The sequence below is a fragment of the Myxocyprinus asiaticus genome, chromosome 23 (genome assembly GCF_019703515.2).
Source record: "Myxocyprinus asiaticus isolate MX2 ecotype Aquarium Trade chromosome 23, UBuf_Myxa_2, whole genome shotgun sequence".
Classification (NCBI taxonomy): Eukaryota; Metazoa; Chordata; class Actinopteri; order Cypriniformes; family Catostomidae; genus Myxocyprinus; species Myxocyprinus asiaticus.
Window position 1 is genome coordinate 28,234,890 of NC_059366.1, and position 24,292 is coordinate 28,259,181.

General features: G+C 39.2%; 1 protein-coding gene across 7 annotated transcripts in view; it reads right to left on the reverse strand.

Moving 5' to 3' along the window:
* Positions 1 to 24,292, reverse strand: part of LOC127413504 (regulating synaptic membrane exocytosis protein 1-like) — a 118,750-nt gene that overhangs the window by 35,989 nt on the left and 58,469 nt on the right. For all 7 annotated transcript variants that reach the window (XM_051650690.1, XM_051650692.1, XM_051650691.1 and 4 more), the window contains exons 4-12: positions 14,512 to 14,813; positions 13,553 to 14,400; positions 3,687 to 3,727; positions 3,105 to 3,215; positions 2,740 to 2,839; positions 1,552 to 1,675; positions 486 to 532; positions 225 to 340; positions 10 to 140 (exon numbers count right to left, since the gene is read on the reverse strand). In XM_051650690.1, coding sequence (XP_051506650.1) covers positions 10 to 140; positions 225 to 340; positions 486 to 532; positions 1,552 to 1,675; positions 2,740 to 2,839; positions 3,105 to 3,215; positions 3,687 to 3,727; positions 13,553 to 14,400; positions 14,512 to 14,813 — 1,820 coding nt within the window. The remainder of the gene's footprint in view (positions 1 to 9; positions 141 to 224; positions 341 to 485; positions 533 to 1,551; positions 1,676 to 2,739; positions 2,840 to 3,104; positions 3,216 to 3,686; positions 3,728 to 13,552; positions 14,401 to 14,511; positions 14,814 to 24,292) is intronic.

A 24,292-nucleotide genomic window follows, 5' to 3' on the forward strand; every position in this document is an offset into this window, starting at 1 on the left:
TTTGAATACCTTCTATCAGGCAGGAAATACATTTTGACGTAGGGGTTTCTGGGTCGTCCATCTAGTCTGGGTGGCAGGTTTATTGCGTGCAATATGTTCACTATCAGCTGATGACCAACCTTATCATACCACATTTTCACCTGCAAGACATCAACACACAGCTAATAAACACCAAGGAGGAAACAAACACTCTAGACACAGCATGTGTAGCTGTATGTACTGACCGACAACTGTCCAGGCAGTAACTGAGGGGCGTCTCGATGACCACTTGCGCTGGAAGGGGACAGGACAGATATAGAGGGTCTTTCCATCTTCTGTGACTCGAATGAACTTGAACCTGCTACAATGGAACAAATAAAAGACAAAACAAGTGCTGATGATATCAATAATATTTGCAAGCAAAAAACAAACAAAAACAAAAAAAACATGAAAATAAATATCCATATTTAAGACCAAAATATCATAACTTTTGATTCAGTACTTACTAGATTCTAATGGAGGGTGTGATGTTTCTGGTATTCGTGGTATATCACTGGAAAAAAAAAAGAAAGAAAAAAGATTACATCTCTATACATTAGTTGTCAACATAACAACAATCACACACAGCATATGAGGTAGGTGGTATGAAATATTTCTGGGAAGTTGCCATGTCCTGCGGTGTGACATGCTATACTCCATCTAAAACAGCATTTTGCTAATTATTTTATAGTTATTGTGGATGAAGCTTTTATGACCTGATATGAACTGAGATCACATGGAACATTTGTAATTTTTTTTTATGCATTTGTCTCACCGCAAGATCTTTTAAAATGAGCTAGTGAAGGTAAAAAAAAAGGTGTTTAATAATGGTGAAAAGCTTAAAAGAAAGGGTGACCAGTTACAGGACCTAAGATATACACTTTCCCGTTTAAAGTCAAATGAATTTTTGCTTAAAATACTGATGTTGATAATATATGCTATATATATATACATATACTGTAAATATATATATATATATATATATATACACATATATACACATATATACACATATACAGTGACAGCTGGATTCAGGTCAAACTCTGTAAGCAAGAGGATATAAATAAGAATACAGGAGGGAGGTGTGTGTATCAAAGGCTCCTATTTTTAAGGGCTTTAGGGACAGCTGACAGAAGCAAATGAGGAGAGAATTCAGGGATGAAGTCCTAAAATCACCTCTTAAACTTTGTTTTACTTACTGGTAAGATTTATACACCCTTTGCAAGAGTTTGGAGAGAAATCAATGAATACATCTTTTTAAAGAGGTAGGAGGACAGGGCAAAAGAGAATATAACGGCTTACAAAGCAAACTAAACACAAGAGAGTTCATTAGTTAAACATCTATTGCACATCTAAACAATCACTTTTAGACTCTTCAAACACTCTTGTTTAGCAAATGGACTCCAGACTAGGATAAATCTCAGTTCTTTAAAATTCCATTGGGTGCTTCGCTGTTTCAGTGAGGTTTGTAAACACTAACAGAGTCAGATACCAAATGAGGGTGAATAAGTTTGTACGTGATGGACGACTTACCCGATTGGCCTTGAAACTACTAATTCAACTTGAGGTGCTGTTTGGGAATCCAAGATTATATTGTAAACTTCTTTCGTGGTTAATCCTGGTAATGATTTACCATTCCATTGAAGCACCTCATCACCTACAAACAGAGAAAAAGGGTGTTGTCAAACATTAAAACTTCACAAATTACATTCCTGCACACATCCAACATCAGATTGATTTAAAATATATATATTCCTTCTTTGTTGTTGTTGTTTACCATACATTTATTGATTTTCTTTAAAAAAAAAAAGAACAAGAAAAAACAAACAAAAAAGAATGAATAAGTAAAAACCTGACCAAACATTTATGCATAAATATTGATATTTCACTGATATACTTATTTTAAAAATATCTGATGAAGAATGGCATTATTAAATTAAGTTTAAAAATATTTTGTCTTGTTAGATTTTTTTTAACAACCAACTGACAGATTAAAAATATTTTATTATATATATATATATATATATATATATATATATATATATATATATATATATATATATATATATATATATATATTCCTTTCTTTTGTTGTTGTTGTTACTGTTCTCCATACATTTTCTTTATTTTAAATTCTTGAAAAAGCAATTAACAAAGAAAAAGAAAAACAAACAAACAAACAAAATACAAAAATAAATAAATAAATAAATACATTGGATTTTTTTTACCCTCCCTGATTAAACATATCTATTTTCCTTTTTTTTTTTTTTTGTTTACCTTACATTTTCTTGATTTTCAATTCTTTAAAAAACGATTAACAAACAAATAAAAAACAAGACAAAAACAAACAATAAATAAAAATATTTAAAAACCTGACAGAACTTGTGTGCTTTACTGATTAAACAAACTAATTTTCAAAATATCTGACGATGAACGTCATTATTAATTTTAGTTAAAATATGATTTTATGATTTCATGTCATGTTTTACTTTTTTTAGCAACCAGCAAAAACTATTTTGCTATTGTTGTTGTTTACCATACATTTTCTTGATTTTCAATTCTTGGAATAACATTAAACACAAAAGAAAAAACAATACAAAAACAAAGTAACAGTAAATAAATAAATAAATAACCTGACAGAACTAGTGTGCTTTACTGATCTTTTTGTTTGTTTGTTAATTTTTTAGTGGCAAACTGACAGTGTAAAAGAGTTGGACTCACCGGCCCGTAGATGGCCCACCACATCAGCCAGACTTCCTTTCTTGACTTTGATGATGAAAGCCCCGAGTCTCCCTGTTTCTGTAATCTTTCCCCCCACCACCTGCACCCACACAAATCAATTAAAGAAGGGTAAAGTCTACAGATAATTATACTAATTGCAATATCTGCAATCATGAATTTTTAATTTCTTCTATAATGTTATTCTCAAGAAAACAGCACACCTACAATAAATAAATAAATAAATAAAATGATATCAGAAGACCAATTTATAGTATTGGTGCCTAAAGCCTCTGATGTGGTGTAGTTGGTGACCTCACAACAGTTACTTTGTGTTTGTGCAAGTCTGTGTGTGGCTCTCCCCTCACCTTTAGCCCCAGCAGAGCCCCAGCCTCTTTTGGCATGGCTGATCTCTTGCTCAAAGTTATTCTGCCAATTAAATGATCACCTTCCTTGGAGGGCTGCCATGTAACCGGATGCTGAAGGGAGCAAGCCACAGATTCATTCCATCACACAGAAAACCATCTAATTACATCTAACCCTTAACTCCCCTTCACCTTTACACCCACACACACATTTATTAATCTAAATAAGAACATACCATATATATTCTTTTTATATAACTAACTCTAACCCACACTCTAACACTTACCTTAAAAAAATACTTGTATTTTATTTATGAAGCCAAATGTCCCCAAAGGGAGGTATTGTCATATTTTGATCACATCTTCACAGTTTTGTCCTCAAAATATAGCTAAGTATAAACAAACACACACACACAACACTGAAAAACTGAAAACTAACACCTGAATGAGCAAACCTGAAATGGCAGGCAAAACAGACACACACAAACCAAACTCATTTTGAGCAAACTCATAATCACCATCTCAAATGTAACCTTTAACCTCATGAGTATTAAATATACTGTCTATAGGGTGGGAAACACTTACATGCCACGCAGTGGGGGGCAGTGGACGGCACTCCCAGTCCCCTAAAACACACACAAAAGTTCTTAAAGCTTATGTTTATATTTAAAGTATTAATCTTTAAGGCAGATGCTTATGTTCGAAGCAACTTACTGTGCCTTCAAAGTGTACATTTTACCAGTATTTGTTCCTTTGGAATCAAACACACGACCTTGGCATTGCTAGTGCTGTGCTCTCTCAGTTGAGCTTTAGCAACAACTTACACATTGAGTTTATACACATGCTGACAATACACAAGCTGCCACCTTATACTAGACAGAGTCCATCTGTAAACACTAAACCTGCTCTGCGTACACTCACAGAAGTCAGCTTATTGAATATTTGGGCTCCGGAGGGCACCTGCTGTTGCCAAAATCCCACTCTAAAATATGTTATGCTCTGCCCCACCTGCAGAGCAACAGGGAGGACAGGAATGAATGTCGCCGCTGTGTTTGTGAATGTGTGTTTGCACTGTGCTTAAGAACTACATTTAGTCCCCAGACAGAGGAAGCAATTATGACATGCAAAGCTGAGTGCACACTCACACACACACACACACAAACACAGTTACACAAGGGCAGTCTCAGCGCTTTCCATGATGTTGGCCTTCTATTTACTGTTGGCATGTTATATGGATGAGTGCCATGTGCATATGGGTTTCTGGGCTGTTTTCCGGTTATTTCTGAGCACCTGGGGCGTCTGGAGCGCCAGAGGGAATCAAGAAAGTTGCGTATGACACACAGAGAGGGTGAGTACACAAATGTCCTTCCGTATACAAAAATAGATGGAAGAAGACTACTTTTAATGTGGCTACATACACTACATATCCATTGTTAATCCAGACTACAGGTTGGAATTATGTCTAGTCAGCTGTTTAAAGGTGATGTGTGTGATTTCTGATCCACTGATTGGAACTGTAATCAATTTAAGCAACTGTATGCAACAAAATTGGCTCAACCAGTGCCATGAGTGTGGGGCTTCAGCAATTGTTTGTCCAAACAGGAGTGTTGGAAACTTGTTTAAAAACAGTCATTATTATTTCTGTATGGTGTTGCTAATTATGCAGAAATTCCACACTTCACCTTTAAATGTCCTACTAAAAGTGGGGTCTGCGATGTCAAATGTTTTGAAGTTCCATGAATACAGTATATCCACACAGGATATACAGGTGCATCTCAATAAATTAGAATGTTGTGGAAAAGTTCATTTATTTCAGTAATTCAACTCAAATTGTGAAACTCGTGTATTAAATAAATGAAGTAGTTTAAGTCTTTGGTTCTTTTAATTGTGATGATTTTGGCTCACATTTAACAAAAACCCACCAATTCACTATCTCAAAAAATTAGAATACATCATAAGACCAATAAAAAAAAACATTTTTAGTGAATTGTTGGCCTTCTGGAAAGTATGTTCATTTACTGTATATGTACTCAATACTTGGTAGGGGCTCCTTTTTGCTTTAATTACTGCCTCAATTCGGCGTGGCATGGAGGTGATCAGTTTATGGCACTGCTGAGGTGGTATGGAAGCCCAGGTTTCTTTGACAGTGGCCTTGAGCTCATCTGCATTTTTTGGTCTCTTGTTTCTCATTTTCCTTCTTGACAATACCCCATAGATTCTCTATGGGGTTCAGGTCTGGTGAGTTTGCTGGCCAGTCAAGCACACCAACACCATGGTCATTTAACCAACTTTTGGTGCTTTTGGCAGTGTGGGCAGGTGCCAAATCCTGCTGGAAAATGAAATCAGCATCTTTAAAAAGCTGGTCAGCAGAAGGAAGCATGAAGTGCTCCAAAATTTCTTGGTAAACGGGTGCAGTGACTTTGCTTTTCAAAAAAACACAATGGACCAACACCAGCAGATGACATTGCACCCCAAATCATCACAGACTGTGGAAACTTAACACTGGACTTCAAGCAACTTGGGCTATGAGCTTCTCCACCCTTCCTCCAGACTCTAGGACCTTGGTTTCCAAATGAAATACAAAACTTGCTCTCATCTGAAAAGAGGACTTTGGACCACTGGGCAACAGTCCAGTTCTTCTTCTCCTTAGCCCAGGTAAGACGCCCCTGACGTTATCTGTGGTTCAGGAGTGGCTTAACAAGAGGAATACGACAACTGTAGCCAAATTCCTTGACACGTCTGTGTGTGGTGGCTCTTGATGCCTTGACCCCAGCCTCAGTCCATTCCTTGTGAAGTTCACCCAAATTCTTGAATCGATTTTGCTTGACAATCCTCATAAGGCTGCGGTTCTCTCGGTTGGTTGTGCACCTTTTTCTTCAACACTTTTTCCTTCCACTCAACTTTCTGTTAACATGCTTGGATACAGCACTCTGTGAACAGCCAGCTTCTTTGGCAATGAATGTTTGTGGCTTACCCTCCTTGTGAAGGGTGTCAATGATTGTCTTCTGGACAACTGTCAGATCAGCAGTCTTCCCCATGATTGTGTAGCCTAGTGAACCAAACTGAGAGACCATTTTGAAGGCTCAGGAAACCTTTGCAGGTGTTTTGAGTTGATTAGCTGATTGGCATGTCACCATATTCTAATTTTTTGAGATAGTGAATTGGTGGGTTTTTGTTAAATGTGAGCCAAAATCATCACAATTAAAAGAACCAAAGACTTAAACTACTTCAGTCTGTGTGCACTGAATTTATTTAATACACGAGTTTCACAATTTGAGTTGAATTACTGAAATAAATGAACTTTTCCACGACATTCTAATTTATAGAGATGCACCTGTAATATTTGCCCATAGTGTTGTGAACTGTGTGTAACTGGTCTGATGACAAATAAAACCATAAAATACAATGAAAACTGAATGATAAACTACGATCTTCACTTTAAAAGGATCTAAATGAACGAACTTTTCTCACTAGGTTGTTCTGTTATTTTGTGAATACTTTATGTTACATAAATACATAAAAAACATCAAACTTTCAAAACATAAAAAAATAATAATAATAATAATTACAAAAGTGATACTGATGCAGGAGCAACCCCTGGGCATGAACATATTGCAAATTGCAAATGTTGTCAGGCAATGACTGTATTACATCAGACAGGCACTTGGCTGTTCAGAATACCGAATCATCCATTCATCCGCACTTAACTATCAGAAGGTTTAATATCTCATTGGAGATATTTTTACACAAGATGGTTATTTTTAATAAAAACTGATAATTGCAAGGATTCAAACCTGTGAATGAAAATAAGCCTTAGCAGTCTCTATAAAAGTATTTTAAAATCCTCATCCTGTAATATTAAATGACTGTGATTGGCCCATCCTGGTCAGCGCTGAAAAAAGTAACATGTATCATGTGAATAACCACTGACATAAAAACGGACCTTTCTGCCATCATTTACTCACCCTCGTTGTTCAAAAGCAGTATGATGTTTTTATCCGTGAAACACAAGATTGAAGGATGAGAGGATCGTGCTTGTGGCTGTCCAAGCTCCAAAATCACACATAAAAGCACCATAAAGTCGTCCATAACACTCGTGCCATAGATTTAAATTCTACTGAAGCCATATGATAGTGTAGTGAGAGGAACAGACTGAAATGTAAGTGTTAATTCACCTCTTCACCCATTTGAAACTGGCGCGCACGCCAGAATGGCTTGTTTACATAAGCGCTGCGAGCGCACTTGACACCATGAACGCTTTGGGTTGTCAAGAGCTGTGCCCGCAGGATGTGCTGCTGTGCTAGGCGAAAGTTTAAACAAAGCAGGAGAAAAGGCAGAGGAAAAGAAATTGCACACATTGTTTCTTGTGTGTATTGTCAGAATTTTTGTTGAATATATGAAAGTGAATGAGATTTGAGTATAGGTCAGTCTTCCGCACCCCCCTAACAATACCGCCTGACACTTTGAGAACCACTGGCTTATTCAATCAGATTTTAGAGTCTGAAATATCCGTTTTATAAATATCATTAGCTAGATTGCTCTGTTAAATTACTTTGTAGGTATATATTGGGAATACCTCTATGGCCGTAAAGAAGGTGATGCAATGTCAAGGTGTGAGATCTAAAAAGGAGCTAATCCTGAGCTATCAATTGAGCTTCAACACACCACACAGTGCCCTCATAGCAAATTTGAACTCACCTGTATCAGGGCCAGCTGAGATACATAAAACAAAAGGTACAAGCCTAAGTAGATCATAGAATCCATCTTACAATCTTAGAAACATCTTAGTTTCGCAGCCCTTTTCCCAAAAGCATCGTAACTTAAGTAGTACTTGAGAATGCTAGTAGATTTACAAGTGCTCTGGAGTACTTGTACATCACTAAGAACATTGTAAGCACATAGACTTATGCAGACACCTGCAGGACAAACCTATAGATACACTTTAATATCAGGATACCTATGTTTTATTTATTTTAGTTTTAACAGACAAGTCTAATAATAATAATAATAATAATAATAACAATAACAATAACAATAACAATAACAATAACAATAATAACAAAATGCATTACATAGTCTATATAAATGGATGAACAGATTAATTAGTAAACAAATAAAGTTATTTGTGTGGACTAGTTGGTAACAGCAAAGTGGTGGCATGATTGCAGAAGAAAAAAGTGAAGGAAAAAAGAGAAGAAAAAAGTCAGTACATATTGGCTGATTATCCTTGTCTTCTCTTCCTATCTGACTGCCAAAGGCTCTCTCGCCAGCAGTACAAGTTGTGTCATACAGCACATGCAGCATTGCTGTCACCGTTATCAATTTTGGGAGTAAAGAGCAGACCTCCACTTTATTGGTGAATGTCCCTAAAGTGCATCTTCTAAAAGTCTCCTAATTTTGCGCTGCATGATAACACGGTGAAATTGGTAATATTCAATGAATGCTTGTAATTAGCAGGATCATACACAGGGCCTCCTAGAAGCTTTCATATTGAGAAATGAAATATTACACATGCACACCTGATTATGGAAGCAGATCGTGTAAAAGAAATAGATCGTTCTGCACAAAATGATTGTATAACAATATGTAAATATGTAGTTAATTAGGTCAAATATTTAAGAAAATATTTTTAAACAAATATTAGCGAGGTAAATTACAAATGACTGTAAAGTTACGCACAAATATAATAAAGTTACAATGACGAACAGCACTAAACATTCACATTTCAGCACTGTCACAGGATAGCGACTCTCTTAAGTAGCACTTAAAGCGTGTCCTCGCACGTTCATGTTAAGTGCATTTTTGGGAAACGCACTTAAAATTAACAAACGTTCGTAAAATTGCTCATAGAAAATGCTCTTAACCGCTAAGATCGATCGTTATTGGGAAACAAGGCCCTGGATAGTTTACTTACAAGTATGTCAGGGAATTAAATCTACATAACCTACATCTACTTTTTTTTTTTTTTTTTTTTTTTTTTAGGATGGCTGCCTCTTCATTGACTAACCCAGTTCTGAGCAGGGTTGTCCTAATAAAAATGACTAAAAATAAAAACTTTAAACTCTGAAAAGCAACAAAAATCACTACTTAAATTTTTAACACAAAGCCAAAAACGCAGCACAAACTTACAAAAGCAGAGAGGACTAGCTCTGCATGCAGGAATAATAAGTAACTGTCTCAGGGTATAAATGTTTAATTTATTGCTCGTTGTATGGTGGATTGGTCCCCTGTGGAGGCTTTTACCTAAGCCCTTACATTCTTACTGAAGTGTCTCTACTTCTCAATACTTCAATCATTCACATGACCTACAAACAAACAAAGGCCATCAAAATAAGATCATAAAAAAAAAATAAAAAAAAATGTTAGAAATAAAGCCAGACTTTTCTGAACAGAAAATCGCTATGTCAACCTTAAAAAAAAGTTTAACATGAAAAATCATAATGCGGTAGGTTGAATTGCTCTGTTCCTATTTTTTTTTTCAAGTCATGAGACAAGTCTCTTACCTGTTGTGTTTATGAGGTTTCTGAACCTGATGAAATGCTATTCCACTGATAAGAGCGAGCTTGTGCTGCTTACCCTCATCTCAATCTCCTGTTCTCCTTTTTTCAGTCTCTCATTTCTTCTCCCCTAATCTGTCTCTCATATTTACCCCACAGTGTTTACATTTCACCCCTGGCTTGTTCTAATACATTGACCTTTTAAGTCTGTGTTCAGTCACTTTGCCAGGCTAACAGCAGAGTGCCACGTGAACACCACCCAAACTTTTGGTCAACCAGTCAAAGTTGACTGAGGCCATTCCAGCTCCTTTGTAAACATATAGATATATAGTATATCACTGTATTTGAAAACCTGGAGATGAAACTCTTTAGTAAACAGAGAAAATGAAGAGCCCCTGCATTTAAAAAAAAAAAGTTATGCAACCATTTGGCAATCATCTCTAATCCATTTGCTTGATTTTGTGCATGTAAATCGCAAATACTTTCAAATTAATTAATAAAACACAATATTACATTAATATTCATGTCAGTTTACTACTTTGAATAAAGGAGGCTTGTGTTTCCCAAGCATAAATCTGATATATGATAGATACATGTAAATTACATACATATACACTATATTGCCAAAAGTATTCGCTCACCTGCCTTTAGACGCATATGAACTTAAGTGACATCCAATTCTTAATCCATAGGGTTTAATATGACGTCGGCCCACCCTTTGCAGCTATAACAGCTTCAACTATTCTGGGAAGGCTTTCCACAAGGTTTAGGAGTGTGTTTATGGGAATTTTTGACCATTCTTCCAGAAGTGCATTTGTGAGGTCAGACACTGATGTTGGACGAGAAGGCCTGGCTCGCAGTCTTCGCTCTAACTTATCCCAAAGGTGCTCTATCGGGTTGAGGTCAGGACTCTGTGCAGGCCAGTCAAGTTCTTCCACACCAAACTCTCTCATCCATGTCTTTATGGACCTTGCTTTGTGCACTGGTGCGCAGTCATGTTGGAACAGGAAGGGGCCATCCCCAAACTGTTCCCACAAAGTTGGGAGCATGGAATTGTCCAAAATCTCTTGGTATGCTGAAGCATTCAGAGTTCCTTTCACTGGAACTAAGGGGCCAAGCCCAGCTCCTGAAAAACAACCCCACACCATAATCCCCCTCCACCAAACTTCACAGTCGGCACAATGCAGTCAGACAAGTACCATTCTCCTGGCAACCGCCAAACCCAGACTCGTCCATCAGATAGCCAGATGGAGAAGCGTGATTCGTCACTCCAGAGAACGCGTCTCCACTGTTCTAGAGTCCAGTGGCGGCGTGCTTTACACCACTGCATCTGACGCTTTGCATTGCACTTGGTGATGTATGGCTTGGATGCAGCTGCTCGGCCATGGAAACCCATTCCATGAAGCTCTCTACGCACTGTTCTTGAGCTAATCTGAAGGCCACATGAACTTTGGAGGTCTGTAGCGATTGACTCTGCAGAAAGTTGGCGACCTCTGCGCACTATGCGCCTCAGCATCCGCTGACCCCGCTCTGTCATTTTACGTGGCCTACCACTTCGTGGCTGAGTTGCTGTCATTCCCAATCGCTTCCACTTTGTTATAATACCACTGACAGTTGACTGTGGAATATTTAGTAGCGAGGAAATTTCACGACTGGACTTGTTGCACAGGTGGCATCCTATCACAGTACCACGCTGGAATTCACTGAGCTCCTGAGAGCGGCCCATTCTTTCACAAATGTTTGTAGAAGCAGTCTGCATGCCTAGGTGCTTCATTTTATACACCTGTGGCCATGGAAGTGATTGGAACACCTGAATTCAACTATTTGGATGGGTGAGCGAATACTTTTGGCAATATAGTGTACATACAACACACTTAGGGGTGTAAAAAAATAATTTTTGTATTGCATTGTATTGTACGATATGGCGCTCACGTACTCACGCTCTGTATCGTACGATACATCCTGTAAACAAACACTTTATAGTGTAATTAAAACCAAGCAGCGCAACAATGAAAGCTGTGAAAAAGTCTCCTCCCCAGAGCCCTTACAGGACAACAGAGCAACAGATTTACAGTAAATAGGTGAGAAGATCGATGGCAAATGGCGAGTAAAAATGTTGCAAAAACACAGCAGCAGCAAAGTTGCACCTCTCCCAGAAGACACAGAGCAAGACACTTAACAAAAACAAGCTTATTCAAAAAATATGCCAACATAAGAAACTCGCGATTACATGAGACTTATTATTCTCTGATTTTTACGTAGAAATGTAAACAGGTATGAGTACAACACTTGCGCATGTGTTATAAGCTGGTAATAACGGCGGTAAAGTTTACATGAAACCGGGGGAAGAGGCCAAAAAGATGTCATGGGCCGATCAGTTTTGCTCAACCTGCTAAATAATACTGGATTATGTACATACGTATATCGTAAAACCAGAGGCCAAGTTCCTCTCAATATTTTTTTTTTTACCACTAAATAACATTGAAAGAAGTTTTGTTCCTCACTACAGTCACTTAGCTTGCTCATTGACTGCGGTTACATGGACCACTTATAGCGAGAAAACAGCGTTCACGTTTACACGCACTGCGTAAGCAGCGTACTCTTTACTTCCGTATACGTGCGGTTACATTGACCACTTACAGCAAGAAAACAGCATTCCCGTTTACATACACTGCATAAGCAGCATACTCTTTACTTCCGTATACATGCGGTTACATGGACCACTTATTGCAAGAAAACAGCATTCCCGTTTACATGCACTGTATAAGCAGCGTACTCTTTACTCCCATATACATGCGGCTCATTCAAACATAATTTTCCCGTTAAGCTTGTGTAAATAACACACAGGGCATCCGAGGAACACTATTTTACTCTGTTGATTCACTTTATTTCCAGATATTCCAGAGTTGTTGCTGTTTGTTTCCTTAACTTACTATCATGACCTGCAGCGAATTGCGAAGGGTTTCCTTCTTACATAAATCTCCGGGATCCCCCAGTGTACGAGCGCATATATGTGGATGTTAGGGACAGTTGATATTTTACATTTGTTTGTATAAATGGGTATAGTATATACTACATGTGATTTTCCCACTGTACTCCCAGAAATTCTTTCCGCTGTGTTGACATGTTGTTGGACTCTATCCTATGACGTTTATTATGCCGGTCTGTGCCACATACGCTCTTCTGACACCCATCAGAATGCTGTTTATGTGTTTACATTACCACATTAAGCCGCGTTCTCTGGGAGAAACCTAGGTGTGTTAAACCGCTTTTAATTCCTTAAACGGCGTAAGGAAATCAGCGTTCTTGTTTACATGAGGTTTCAGAGCACTGCTCTGTTTTCTTAAGTGCATGTAAATGTGGTCACTGAGGAATTTTGAAAAGTGCTATACAATTATAAATGACTTGAATGTAGACAAACTAATTTATCTCAATAAAAACATGAAAATTGTGAGTTCATATGAGTTTTTCTCACTACAATCAAACAAAATAAATAAATGCAGCACTGTTGTTTAAGTTACTTTATTATAGAGCTCTCCTTTTTGCTGCCAATGTCAGAAACTGTTGTGTCATTTATGATTTAAAAGACATTTATGTTGAATCCTTGAATAAGCTTGAGCGAAACCTTTGTGGGCGCAGTTTTTTAGGAGGTGGATGGTGCCATTGACCAATCAGAATCAAGTATTCCAGAGACCCGTGTAATAATGGAATTTAAAATATGGCCATAGTAGGGTCATTATATACATATTTGTCCAATTTTCCAATGGGCATTTTTGAAATATTATTGAAATATATAACATGCACAAGTATGTGACATTGAGTAAAAACCATATATATGTATTTTATACAGTATGTTGATGTACTGTATGTATTTTACATACACTGTCTGCTGTCAGATTTCTGTATGCAAACACATTGTAAAGTGAAGAAAATAATCCAAAAACTGGTACCAACCTCTCTCGCTGACGCTCTCAATCTCCACATCCTCACAGCTGGTGTACTCTGGTGTCGATCCGGCCTCCTCCTCTGAGCTGCTGACGGAAATCTGCCTCTTATTTCCACCCCGTTTGCTCTTGTAGGGGCGGGGTGGGGGTGGTCGTAAAGACTCTGACTGGTCGGAGCTGAGCGAATCATTGCGCAGCATGCTTTCTGCTTTTTGTCGCTTCGATTTGCGCAACAGTGCAGCCGAGCCGGGGTCCAGGTGGCTCGGCTGCAACTTTCTGTCCCATTCATGGGGCTCCCTGAGCTCAGGGGGGCCAGCAGGCATGGCAGGGCCCACCCGGAACCCTGGAGCTGGCGGCTGTGGAGTGTAGTTCTTTTTAGGGGGAGGACCCTGCACGGCAGGCACACCCTGCATCCCTGTACCCCCCGCGGTCCTCTCGGACATGACAGCCTTCTGCTGGCTGTCCAGCGAGGCCTGCCGCCCATCTGCCCATCTCCGTGCCCCTCTGTTGTCCTGCCCCACCTCCCCTGCTTCCCTTGGCTTAGGGTGCATACTACGTCCATCAGGCTCCGCCGGCCGAAGATTGACCGGGTGATGTGGAGCACTTGGGTCACTCTTGCACTGTTCCAAGGGTGGTCTCTGTCCCCCCTCGTTCTTCCTGGGCGCAGCCCTTCCCCTCTTCAGCTCAGAATCATTGTGCTCCTGAGAGCGAGCCTTAACCAGTCTTCGACTCTCTCTCCGATTTTCTCCAGCCTCCCGCTCTTCAGAACCCTGGGATTGGACTCTGGATAGCCCTCGCCGCCTCTCACCTCTTGGTCCAGGCTTGCCAATTTGATCAGAGGCTGTTGGTGTCTTTTTTCTAAAGATCAAAAGACCACAGAGCTTACCAAAGAGATTCTGAGTCTAGCCAAACAAATGTCTTTTATGCAAGTACCTTATTATGGATGTTATAATGAGTGAAGAAGTTTACCTATCTTGTGGTGGCTCACTGCGTGAGCGCGATGACGGTGTGTCAGCTGGCCCAGCAGAGAGGCCCTTGCTGGGGTCGTTTGGGGCAGGTGGCTGGGTGTTATGGGCAGTGGAAACTGAGGAGCCAAGAGGATTCTGAGACCTAGAGCGCTCCTTCTTCTCCCCAATAGGGTCTCCACACATGGCTGGCTCACTCACGGCTGACCCCAGCTCTGCAGACTTGGGCCCTTGGCTGGAAAACCATTCTCCTGATTTAGTAAGCATATCCTGCTGCCTACGGCATTGGTTACATACCCACATTACCTGCCCAGAGATGGTAAAAACATCATACTGTAATTCAAACACACATTACATATAGACATTTAAATACAAAAGTCTCACAAATATTTAAGGGTAAAGGGTATAATATCTGCACAACTAGTGGCGCTAAATTGAATTGCAAAAATATTGCTTGTTTACACGTTGGAAAGTCAAATTACAAATGGCATATTAAACTGAAATAGGAGAAAGCATTTCAACATCTAAAAGAAAAGGAACACATTTTACTTTTAAGTATAATATTTCAAATTCAACAAGATGACACTGGAAAGAAATACACACATGAAGGCAAATTCATGCAGTTCATGTACACTGAATGATATACTGTATGTGGTTTATTACCAGATGATTTATATAGAAAAAAGAATGCAAATGATATGTGGGACACAGACAATGTCTATGGATCATTGAACCAAGTGACACCTTAAGTTCCCATAAAAAATGCCTTAACTGGCATAGACATGAACTACATGTATCTACAGTCTGTCATGGGAGCTACAAAGCTTTAGATGCTATACCTAGAGCTTATTCTTGTAACTGTCTGCAACAAACAAATTCAAATTTCAGGGTCAAACTATTACAATGCATCAATCAAAACAAAACTGTAATGTTTAATATGTTCAATAATTGATTGGGGCCTGGGTAGCTCAGTGAGAATAGACACTGTCTACCACCCCTGGAGTCGCGAGTTCAAATCCAGGGCAAGCTGAGTGACTCCAGCCAGGTCTCCTAAGCAGCCAAATTGGCCCGGTTTCTAGGGAGGGTAGAGTCACATGCGGTAACCTCCTTGTGGTCGCTATAATGTGGTTCTCGCTCTCGGTGGGGTGCGTGGCGAGATGTGCGTGGATGCCACGGAGGATAGTGTGAAGCCTCCACACACGCTATGTCTCTGCGGTAACACGCTCAACAAGCCACGTGATAAGATGCGCGGGTTGACGCTCTCAGACGCGGAGGCAACTGAGATTCGTCCTTTATCCATAGCCACCCGGATTGAGGCGAGTCACTACGCCACCACGAGGACCTAGAGCGCATAGGGAATTGGGCATTCCAAATTGGGGAGAAAAAGGAAAAATAAATAAATAAATATGTTCAATATTTGTTATTTCAATGGCTTTGACATGTAAGCATCATTACGAAGTATGAAAATACATTAATATGGTACTATACGCATGTTATAATAGGCTTAAAATACAACACTAAATTTCTATAACATTTAACGGGGTTTTCTGTTTCTCTATCCACCACAGGGTCCTGAAAAAGGAAGAAGATTCCTGCATTGGACTTTATTTGGTTTCTCTGGACAAACTAAATACATTTGTAAATAAAGCCTGTACATGACGCTTGTCGGCTAAACTGTTCATATCTACCCAGGGGAACCATGTTCTTCATCATGTGGTGACCAAAAATAAAAGCTGAAGCTCTCAAAAAAGCTAATCTCAAAATGAATACCTGCAATACTGTACGTGACTCACGTCTGACAGACAAAACAGCCCCTATAAGGGATAATGTAGGCAGTAGGATGTGTGAACAAAAAAATAAATAAAATAGATGAAACTGTGTGGACAGAAACTAAACTGTTGTGCTCGCAGGGAAGAATGTAAAGAAAACAATGAATATAAGGTAGTAATGTTAGCTGACAGAAGGTGGGATTTGTTGAGACTTTAAATTGCGAGGTCTGTGGGATGTAATCACATGCCCACAGAGCAAAGGCATTGGCCATGGTCACTGTGGGAAGATTAACAGGAACTATGGGGAAAAGAATGGAGGGTTGGGCCTTGCTACACACAGACATTAGTAGTGCTATCCATCACCCTCCTCCACATACACAGAGCTGGATTCCGTCAGCAGCATGATCAGGAGTGAGGAACACAAAAGACCTTGGCACAATCCAAATTTTTCTCGTTTTTTTTTCTCCCCACTTTCCTCCTCCAGATTGCTTTTGATTAAAAGCTTGGGAGGTTGAGAGAAGAGGAGAGAGAGAGAGAAAGTGAGCGAGGGAGAGACATGCATCAACACAGCTATATTTATCCAGGCAGCCGCCCAGCACCATTGGGGAGATGTTAAAAAAAATTCCCCAACACGCTGCATAACTTTACTGAGTGAAAACTTCCATTGATCCTGTGAATGCAAGGCCAAACAACTGATCTTACAGCACACACACACACACACACACACACACACACACACACACACACACACACACACACACACACACACACACAAACAAACACACACACACACACACACACACACACACACATACTGTACATATATACAAACACATAAGCTTACGCACACACACAGCCTTCTGGTGTTGATGTCCTTGCCAGACAAACACACTCAGTGGTTATAGTTGGAAAACGGAATGTTCAAATGTGCCACCTGCTACCAGAACTCCTGTCCTACTTTCCATTTCTTTTTCATTCTTTTTCTCATCTCTCACTCCACTAAGTTATATATTTTACATAATTTACTAAATATAAACTTAAAAAGAAAGTGTTAAAAGTTTCCCTTAAAAAAACATAAGTTCCACTAAACTGGTAAAAACCCATTCCAAAAAGTTGTAACTGATGAGCCTTGGATAAAAATTTGCACCTTTGCTTCACAACAAGACATGACACGACAAGTTTCCAGTGATGAGCAATGTGTTTGTCCACAATTAACTTAAAAGTGCTGCATGACATGACACAATCACTGCCAGTCAGACAACATTTGATATTTAATATGGACCGACGAGATTTCACTGAGGGAGGAGCTACCCAGCGTGATGCAGCAGTAATAAAATCCAAGGGACCACCAAAAATTTCCTGTCATTCATTGCCAGGAATTTAATGATTCCAATTCTGATTAAAGATTTCAATTCCTTAACAATTCCATTAATGATTCTTTTAGTATTTTTGAGGAATAAATATTTGAAAATAAGAAATGCAATTCCTACTGTATTTACTGCCCTCAGCAGTTTGATACCAAATAATCAGATAATTTCATATTTTAATAGAACAGATCCTTGCAAATGGTGTGTTACACAGGCTTTTTCATAAATTTAACCATTCATTTTTAGAAAATACCACAATTACAACAAAACACATATGTATCTTAAACTACACATTGTCATATGAAAAACTAGTCAGTAATTTCTCTGATTTAAGTCTCAGGAGTCAAACATGACAAATTAATGAACTTGCGGTTGATATGAGTAATTAGTTCAGGAGGTAGCATTGTATGTTTTGCGCTGTAGATTTAAAAAGAACCAGCTTATAAGATGCATTCATTCAGGAATCAGACAATACTGGCTGCGCTGAATAATTTGCACTGTAGATCAAAAGAACCAGCTCATAAGAGTAATTTGTTCGGGAATCGGACAATACTGGTTAGGCTGTATGTTTCGCACTGTAGGTCCAAAAGAACCAGCTCATAAGAGTAATTATTTTGGGAATCGGACTACACTGGTGGGGTTGCATGTTTAGAGCTGTAGATTCAAAAGATCCAGCTCATAAGAGTAATTTATTCTGAAATTGGACAACACTGGTTGCGCCGTATGTTTTATGCAGTAGATTCAAAAGAACCAGCTCATAAGATTAATTCGTTCAGGAATCAGACAATACTGGCTGTTCTGAATGATTTGCACAGTAGATTCAAACAAACCAGCTCATAAGAGTCATTCGTTCGGGAATCTGAAAATACTGGTTAGGCTGTGTGTTTCACACTGTAGATCCAAAAGAACCGGCTCATAAGAGTAATTATTTTGGGAATCAGACTCCACTGGTCTTGTTGCATGTTTAGAGCTGTAGATTCAAAAGAACCAGCTCATAAGATTCATTCATTCCAGAGTCAGACAATACTGGCGGTGCTGTATGTTTTATGCTGTAGATTCAAAAGAACTGACTCATGAGAGTCATTTGTTTGGAAATTGGACTCCGATCTTTGCGCTGTTTGTTTTGCTTTGTAGTTGTGTTGCACTGCTGCTGAATGGTAAGAAACATTTTCAGAGTATTTTAGGATAGTGTTCTGTCAGCATAGGCTTCAGATGTTTGTTGGTTTTTTAAATGGAACTGGTTCTGAATAACTGATTTTCGGTTCCCAACCTAGTCGTTTGTTGTGCTCATAAAAACTCAAATTTACATGAAAGTGGTAGCTTCTCTCACTTGTCTATTTACCATGTTACATCTGGTTAGGACATGGTGGCACAGTGGTAAGCATACATGCTCCTGACCCACTGAGCTGTGGTGCTCTCATGGGTGATGCAGGTTTGAGCCTGGCTTGTGATGTGCCCTGAACCCGTTACCCTACTCATTTATTTCCCTGTGTTCTCTGTCCTGTGCTAGTTTGCTGTGGAAAGTACTGTGGATGTTTTCCCTGTTGTGGTGTTCGGTTCAGTCTGTCTTTGTGTACTTCAGATTCCTGGAGCATCCTGTTCTGAGCCCAGACCTTAAGGCTCCCCTTTTCCAGCCCTGCCATCAAGTTCCTGTCTGTTCTTGGAACGTTGTGTCTCCCCTAAGGGGTGGTTTTTTGTTGATTTTTTGTTTACTTTTTATTCTAAATAAAGCCCATTATAATTCTGTGCTTGAGTCCTCGCCTTTCTAATTACGCACCTGACAGAAGGAACTAGCCATCACAGGACTCAGCAGAAAATGGGCATCTTCCTTTTTCCATCTCCCACCACCGGCTGTTCCATCCGTCAGCGTATGGCTTGTCCACCTTTGCAACATCCGTCAGATGGAGACTGCCATGAGGGACCTGGCCTGTGCCTTCCTTATCGCTGTGGATGAGCTGGACTATGATGCTGACCTTAAAGAAATTTTTAACACCTGTCATAATCAACCTCTTAACCAGTGGGAGATAGAGAAGCTGTGGAATCTGGGCTTTTGGGATTTCATGTACAACATTTCCCATCGAGGGGAGCCCAACCCCCCATTCCATGAGGAGCTCCGCCATGTGGACTATCCCACCCTCCCACACTTAGTTAGCTAGGTCCCCAGTCCTCAAGCCTCCTCCCTGGCTGCTGGACCCCATCCCCTTTCTGAAGCCTACTCCCAGGCCACCGGATCCCGCCCCCTTCCTCAAGCCTCCTCCCTGGCTGCCGGACCCCGACCCCTAACTGGAGCCTCCTCCCAGGCTGCCAAACACCGCTCCCTTCCTCAAGCAATTGAGTCCTCACCTTTCTAATACCGCACCTGACACATCCTGTCACTCTCCTCTGTCTGGACTTAAGGTAAATGCCACTCTCAGCCCTTACGGCCCTCTTGAGTTTTGCCCCTCTAATAAAAAAACTTAAGACTCAAAGATCAAGCTGAAAAAGCAACATCTATGATTTACGTTAAGCAGCCATGTGAGTTGAGTTCTCTCTCATCTCTTCGTGGAAGAGATTTAATGATCTATGACAGGATGAGGGTGTGATACCCACAGTCAAACATCTTCATTAAGCTCTACACTTACTCTGTATATACTCGGCAGATTATTCAGGAAATTTAAGTCATTTTAGAGAGACCTTTTAAATAAACTAGACATGATTTTGGGGCAGACTCAACTGCTGGTTGATCATACTGTATGGAGGGAGGGATAAACGGAGGAGATGCAGAGGTGGCAGTGGTGTGTACGGGCAGACAGGGGCAGGTCCCTTACAACGAAAAAGCATTATGTGTGATTGAACAAGGCTGGCGGAGCTCCAAACTAATCTAAAGTAAATCAGCAGTAGAATACCCCAGCTGTCAGGCACAGACCCCGACTCTCCCCACACGGATTACAACACTCTAATACCAGCCCTCAAACCACAAACAACCCACAACACAGCAGAGAGGGAGATGTGTGTGTGTATGAGAGAGAGAGAGGGACACTTATCCCTCAGATCACAGATCACTTAGCGAAAACAAGGCAAGAGGAGCAGCAGTTTAATCAAGAGGATCTGGTTTTAGAGTTGTTTGTGATGACAGACTGTAATATACTTTACATGACATCAGATACAAAGAGAATAACAATACAAAGCTTTAAACAATGACAGAATTTTTACATTTAACAATCACTTTAAAGCGATGGATGATTTTTTTGGAGCATCTCGCCATAACCCTTGCAATTTTAAAGACGCATGGCAACGCATCTTATGTAAACACCCCTTCAGAAAGGATCATGGTGTGATCATGGTCAGGTGAACGCGAAACTGTACTAATGCTGCATTCTAGACCAGGGAAACCCCACTATGGCAGCTCAATATATCTGTCGCATTATACAGTGCATGCCGCTTTCGGGTCTTCAGCAGCTTTCGCTCATTAAACAGGTTTCTGGTGTATGCGTAGATGAGCTATTAGAATTTGATATACGCAGAAGTTATTACTCCACCCCCTGCGTAACATCATCAATGACAGCTTAACCAATGTGTTTTAAACGATGGATGTGTTGTTAGGGTTTAGGTCATGACTAGTTAGTTAATTTCTCCAATGATGCATCGTACTGTGGTGGTTAAGCAGTGAGCTTTGTCGCTGTACAGGAAACACACCCCAGATTGTTGGTTTTGAAAAAATTTAGTTTTGCATTCAAAGCAGTTCACATGCAAAGAGGGAGTTTATATAGAAATCTTAAAGGGATAGTTTGCCCAAAAATGAAAATTGTGTCATCATTTCAGCCCTCTACATAGCGAGTAAATCACTCACATATGCAATCAAATTTCATGCTATGCGACTAAAATATGTATTTTATTAGCCACTGGCGAGAAAATATTCAGATTTTACTCACCAGAGATTGAATGGTGTAGTGGCAAAGAAGAACTTAAGCACCACAATCCTTTTACTGAATAAGAAGCTGGTGATTAAGAAGCTGGATTCAGCCTCGTCTTTTACAGCGTGTTGTGTCTCGTGAGCGCATGCCATGAAGGAAATTGACCTTATTGTTGCAGTGGGTCCGGATCTGTCTTGATCGCGCTGTCACCATCGCTTTAATTCAGTCGTGAAATGACACTGACATTGCATTTAACAATGTGAACTCTGACTTTGTTTTCCTCGGACTGTTTTCACAGCATTTTCAGTTTTAAAGCATGGCTACAGACCAGTAACGTGCCTGTTGGACATCTGTTAGAAGGTAAAAGTGTTGAGGCTGTAGATTTGAATTTGAGGACGTGTAAAATAAATAATTGTACAATCAAGTCATACACATTATTTTGCTTCATTTCGTGTATTTTGTGTCCAAAGACGAGACCCAGGCACCCCATTTTCATTTCATGTCTCTTTTAAAATCCTTTCTGTTATAGGGTTTGGTAAAAATGTTTTGTTTTTGTTTTTTTTGTTTTTTTGCATAGTAGATTTGATATAGTAGTACTTAAATTGCTATTTTCATAATATAATTATTAATTCTATTTTCATTAGGTTCAAATCTTGTGAACATTTTGTAAAAAATGTTTTTATGAAATTTCAAACAGTGACAACAGCTTGCATCATTATTAAAAATGCAATTTCATGACATCATGTAAATAGATAGAATGGTAAATTCTAAAATGTGATTAAAATGATAAAAAGACAAATATGAAAATAAAATGTACAATTTTGCATACTATATTGTGTGAAATCATATATATGAAAACTATATATATATATATATATATATATATATATATATATATATATATATATATATATATATATATATGATTATACTGTATATATATCATATATAGTATGATGATTCCCCCTTCTCGGCTTTCTTAATATTTTTTTTAGTTTTCAGTTGCATTATGTTTTCAAAGGTCTGGCGAGTAAAAACTAAAATTTACAAGCCAATGACGATTAATTCTCCAATGTGTCTGTAGAGGGTTGCATTTACTCACTTAAGTTGTTTAAAACATTTATGACCTTCTGTCTTTTACGGAACACATAAGAATGATTTTCAATGGATGTCCTGTTTGCTGATTTCAGTACAATGGCATTTCAATGCACGTTGTGCATCATATTCAAGTCTAAAGGCTTGGAATGACATGAGGGTGAGTAAATTATGACAGAATAGTCTTTTATGGGTGAACTATTACTTTACTGTAAAGGCGCAGCCATAAATACAGCCTGTTTAATAATTAGGGTCAGACAGAGGGTAGAGAATGGTCATGAAAAACTTAATTATGGCTGGTGGTGCAAAAAAAAAAAAAAAAAAACACTAAAAGTGTACCTCAGGGAAGAAAATGTATGATATGACCCCTTTCATCTGAAAATGTCTTTCCAAGTACAAAAACTAGAACAAAAACAACTTTTTGCCTACAGAAGTGTCATTAAACAATTAAACTTTTACATCACCCAAAATAATTCTTAGACTCAAATTTGCGAAGCCTTTACATTTTAGGGCCCGCACGTTTTACAATGTGTGGCAGACAATCGTCAGTATGGTTCCTGCTGTGACCTCATAAAACAGCATCCATGTCTGTGAATGGCTGAAACACAATGCAGCTATCCAATTCTACAACAGCTGTAGGCTCTACAATGTTCAAAGCATTCCCAGGGGTCTTCGAGAGAAGGGAAGAGTGAGTAAAGGAGTAAAGAAGACAGGGGCCATGAGAGGGTCAGTCTCACCCCTGTAGGATACTCATCAAACTCCTGCAGTCCCAATGATGGGCTAATTATCAAACTAATTAACATCTGCTAATAAAGGCCTTGGTGCCTTTAAGCCAGTAGAAAGATGTATAGAACCCAAAAAGTCACACTTGTCCCCATCTCTCTCTCTCAGTTGATTTCAACTTCAGTCCCAACAATAAATACTGCTTCAGTCAAATCACAAATGTCATGCACCAGTTAAATTTAATCAGACAATTAAATTTTGTTCTAAAATTCTACAATCACCTGCACACATACACATATACACACACACACACACACACACACACACACACACACACACGTTTTGTTTTATATCATTGTGGGGACTTCCCATAGAGTTCTATGGATTTTATACAGATCTAACAATATTTTCTATCCCCCAACCCTAACCCTACCCCTAAACCTAACCCTCACAGAAACCTTTTTGCATTTTTACATTTTAAATAAAACATTGTTTAGTATGTTTACTAAGCCATTTCCCTCGTGGGGACCGGTGGCGGGTCCCCAAAATGTAGGTGATCTCAGGTTTTACTATCCTTGTGGGTACATTTGGTCCCCATAATGGAGGTTAAACCTGTACACACACACACACACACACACACACACATAAACAATATAAAGGAGGATGTTTTTTCCATAAATTCAGTTTAAAGAAAAAGTGCCCCCTCTTTCTCTACCTCCATTTTCACTTTCCATGTATCACTGTTTCAGTGATAGCATTTTAGCTTAGCGTAAAGCTGACAATTTACACAAGGTTTATTTCTTCTGCTCCAAACTTACTTCTCTGTCTGCTCGTATGAATGTAACACATCATAAGAAAGTGTTTCACCGCTGTTCAAATGCACTTTGGATCGCATCATTTATATGTATAAATGTTTTCCATCTGAAAGGACTAAATAT